The sequence below is a fragment of the Protobothrops mucrosquamatus genome, unplaced genomic scaffold (genome assembly GCF_001527695.2).
Source record: "Protobothrops mucrosquamatus isolate PMUCROS unplaced genomic scaffold, P.Mucros_1.0 scaffold4427, whole genome shotgun sequence".
NCBI lineage: Eukaryota > Metazoa > Chordata > Lepidosauria > Squamata > Viperidae > Protobothrops > Protobothrops mucrosquamatus.
In genome coordinates this window covers 32,659-36,262 of record NW_015390339.1, presented here as the reverse complement: position 1 = coordinate 36,262, position 3,604 = coordinate 32,659, and the positions used below count along the sequence as shown (strand labels likewise).

Below are 3,604 nucleotides of genomic sequence, written 5' to 3'. Positions count from 1 at the left end.
GTCCTGTGGCCTTCAACTCCCAGAATTCCTCAGCCTTAAGGCCTGTGGCCTTCAACTCCCAGAATTCCTCAGCCTTAAGTCCTGTGGCCTTCAACTCCCAGAATTTCCCAGAATTCCTCAGCCTTAAGTCCTGTGGCCTTCAACTCCCAGAATTCCTCAGCCTTAGGTCCTGTGGCCTTCAACTCCCAGAATTCCTCAGCCTTAAGTCCTGTGGCCTTCAACTCCCAGAATTCCTCAGCCTTAGGTCCTGTGGCCTTCAACTCCCAGAATTCCTCAGCCTTAGGTCCTGTGGCCTTCAACTCCCAGAATTCCTCAGCCTTAAGTCCTGTGGCCTTCAACTCCCAGAATTCCTCAGCCAGCCAGGGGTTCGCCCCAAACCTCCCACTGCCCCCCCCACCACTACAATAACCATGTGCTCGCCCCCCCGGGAGAGGACTGAGGCAGGAAGACCCAGGGAGGCCCTTACCTCGCTTTTGCAAATTACAAATAGATTCCATTTCTGCAAGAAAGAGAGAAAAATGGTGGTTAATGCTTCAGAACGGGCAGGCAGTCCTCACTCCAGCACGGGAACCGGGAGGGGAATTTCCGTCACTAAGGAAGGCAGTCATACCAGGGGATGTCCTATATGACCCCACTGTTGGCCACAGCAGCCCCAAAGCTCACTTATGACACACCAAGGGAGCCCAACGTGGCCACTGCCAAGCAAGGCAGTTGTGAGTTTGGCCCCGTTTTACGACCGTTTTTGCCACAGCTGTTAAGGCAGGGGTCTTCCAACTTGGCCCTTTTAAGACTTGTGGACTTCAACTCCCAGAATTCCTCAGCCAGGATGCTTTAGGGCAGGGGTCTTCCAACTAGGCCCTTTTAAGACTTGTGGACTTCAACTCCCAGAATTCCTCAGCCAGGATGCTTTAGGGCAGGGGTCTTCCAACTAGGCCCTTTGATGACTTGTGGACTTCAACTCCCAGAATTCCTCAGCCAGCAACGCTGGCTGAGGAATTCTGGGAGTTGAAGTCCACAAGTCAAAAAGGGCCACGTTTGAAGAGCCCCGTGTTAAGGGAATCCCCGCACTTGGTTCAGTTAGTGACCCGGTTGTTAAGTGGCTTCCCCATTGACTTTGCTCGTCAGAAAGTCGCGTCAGGGGATCCTGTGAACCCAGAACACTGCAACCGCCATAAACCATCGCTGCAAGCGTCTCAATTCGGATCACGCAACCAAACGGTCGTAAGGTAGAAACGGTCACGAGTGGCTTTTCTCCCATTCCATTGTAACTTCGAACGAATGAATGGCTGTAAAGTCGAGGACTTAGCTGTTATTAAGTGAGAATCGGGAGTCTTTACCCAAGGCCCGGTCAGCTAGCAAGCCAGGCAGGCAAGGGGTGTGTGTGTGTGTGTGTGTGTGTGGCAGGGCCAGGCATGGCTACTGTCCCGCGTGGGAGTGCAAAATTGAGTTGTGAGCAAGTGGCAAACTGCGAATTACGTGACCTCTTGACGCTGTGAACGTTGCTAACAGGAGGAGACAGCTGGGAGGGACCTTGGAGGTCTTCTAGTCCAACTCCCCCTGCTGAAGCAGGAGACTCTAGACAGAGATGCCCAAACTTGAGAGCTCTTAAGAATTTGTGGACTCCCAGAATTCCCCAACCACACACCCCACACTCCCAAGCACAGCTGGTAAGACTGGGCCAATCACCAGAAGACGGGGAGTTCTAGTCCCGCCTTAGGCCTGAAAGCCAGCTGGGTGACTTTGGACCAATCACCAGGAGACGGGGAGTTCTAGTCCCGCCCTAGGCAGGAAAGCCGACTGGGTGACTTTGGACCAATCACCAGGAGACGGGCAGTTCTAGTCCCGCCTTAGGCAGGAAAGCCGGCTGGGTGACTTTGGGCCAATCACCAGGAGACAGGGAGTTCTAGTCCCGCCTTAGGCCTGAAAGCCAGCTGGGTGACTTTGGACCAATCACCAGGAGACGGGGAGTTCTAGTCCCGCCCTAGGCAGGAAAGCCGACTGGGTGACTTTGGGCCAATCACCAGGAGACGGGCAGTTCTAGTCCCGCCTTAAGCAGGAAAGCCGGCTGGGTGACTTTGGGCCAATCACCAGGAGACGGTGAGTTCTAGTCCCGCCTGAGGCATGAAAGCTGGTTGGGTGACTTTGTCCTAATCCGTCTGTGTGCGCCAACCCACCTCACAGGGTTGTTGTTGTGTGGAAAGTGGAAGAGGAAGGAGGACTCACTTTGACTTATTCATAAAACTCATACAAGAAATAAAACAAAAAACCCACCGTAGGAACACAAGTCCTGCCGAAGCCGGAACCTGGACAGCAGAAAGGGGCGTCCCATTCCAATAGGCAGGGACTGGAGGGCTTCTGGGCCAAAGGGACCCCCATCCGCACAGTTGCACCCGCCAAAAAAGGCCAGCCTCTCACAAAAAGACCCCACCGCCCAGTTTATAGGCCCCCTCCCCATCGAGGACTTTAGCAGGCCTTCTGCTGGCTGAAGAAGACCAGGGGGAGGGTCTGCCCTTGGCCAAGACCCCCGGGGCTCAGCTCACTCTCCACCTCACAAGGGCCAGGCAGAAAAACAGGCCGTGGTTCAACCCAATCCTCTTTCCCAGGCTCACAATCCTTTGCTGGTGGCAGAACACACCCTTTCCCTGCAACACACAATGCACGTTTGCGTTGACTGCCCAACCAACACAGTTGTTATAAAGGGCCCAGAATGGCCCCCTGCTAAGCAAAGGGGGGCTGTCAAGTGAGGCCTGCTGGGTTCTACAATCTTTTGGCCACGATCGTTGATCAAATCGCTGCGGTTGTTAAAGCAAATTCAGCTTTCCCCATTGACTTTGCTGGCTGGGAAGGTGATCCCAGCGCACTGTAACCATGCTAAATACACCCTACTTGCCAAATGGCCCAAATTTTGATCGCAGGATTGTGGGAACGCGGGGAACGTTCTGAATGTTGGAGACCGGTCAAAAGTCACTTTTCCCAGTTTGGTTGTTAACTTCAGTCACTAAGTGAAAGACAGAAGGGTCAAGGACCAGCTGTATTTATGTACTGATCCTATTCCTCCCACTGGGTGCCTTGATAATGAACAATTTCCAAAGCCCACCCCTCAAATATCCCCACACTCAGGGTCCCCACCCAGCAAGAGAGGGGCTGAGAGTCCAACCCACCTTTGAAGGACCCCTCCCATTTCTGTGCCTTCCTCCGGAAAGACTCAACCCAAGGGAGGGCTGCAGCCCCTAGTAGTCTCAGCCCTGCCCTCGGTAAAAAGGGAATTGGAGACTTCAAAAAGGATTACAATTTGAGAGGGGTGGAGAAATAGTAGTCCTCAACTTACAACCATTCCTTTAGTGACCGTTTAAAGTTACGACAGCACTGGAAAATGTGAGTTAGGACCGTTTTTCACACTTACAACCGTTGCACTTTCCACAGGGATACGTGATCAAAATTCACACACTTGGCAACCGACTCACACTTGACGGTTGCGGTGTCCCAGGGTCACGTGATCAAAATTGGGACGCTTGGCAACCTTGGCTCATATTTATGACTGTCGCAGCGTCCTGGGGAGGGTTACGCGATCCCCTTTTGCGACCTCCTGACAAACAAGATCCGC

General features: G+C 53.3%; 1 protein-coding gene across 1 annotated transcript in view; it reads right to left on the bottom strand.

Moving 5' to 3' along the window:
• LOC107299005 (nuclear fragile X mental retardation-interacting protein 2-like) overlaps nucleotides 1–3,604 on the bottom strand; it is a gene marked incomplete at its 5' end in the record, with an annotated part of 12,893 nt that overhangs the window by 6,225 nt on the left and 3,064 nt on the right. Inside the window, one exon of the mRNA XM_015828368.2 lies at nucleotides 467–499. Within this exon, the coding sequence (XP_015683854.2) occupies nucleotides 467–499 (33 nt within the window). The remainder of the gene's footprint in view (nucleotides 1–466; nucleotides 500–3,604) is intronic.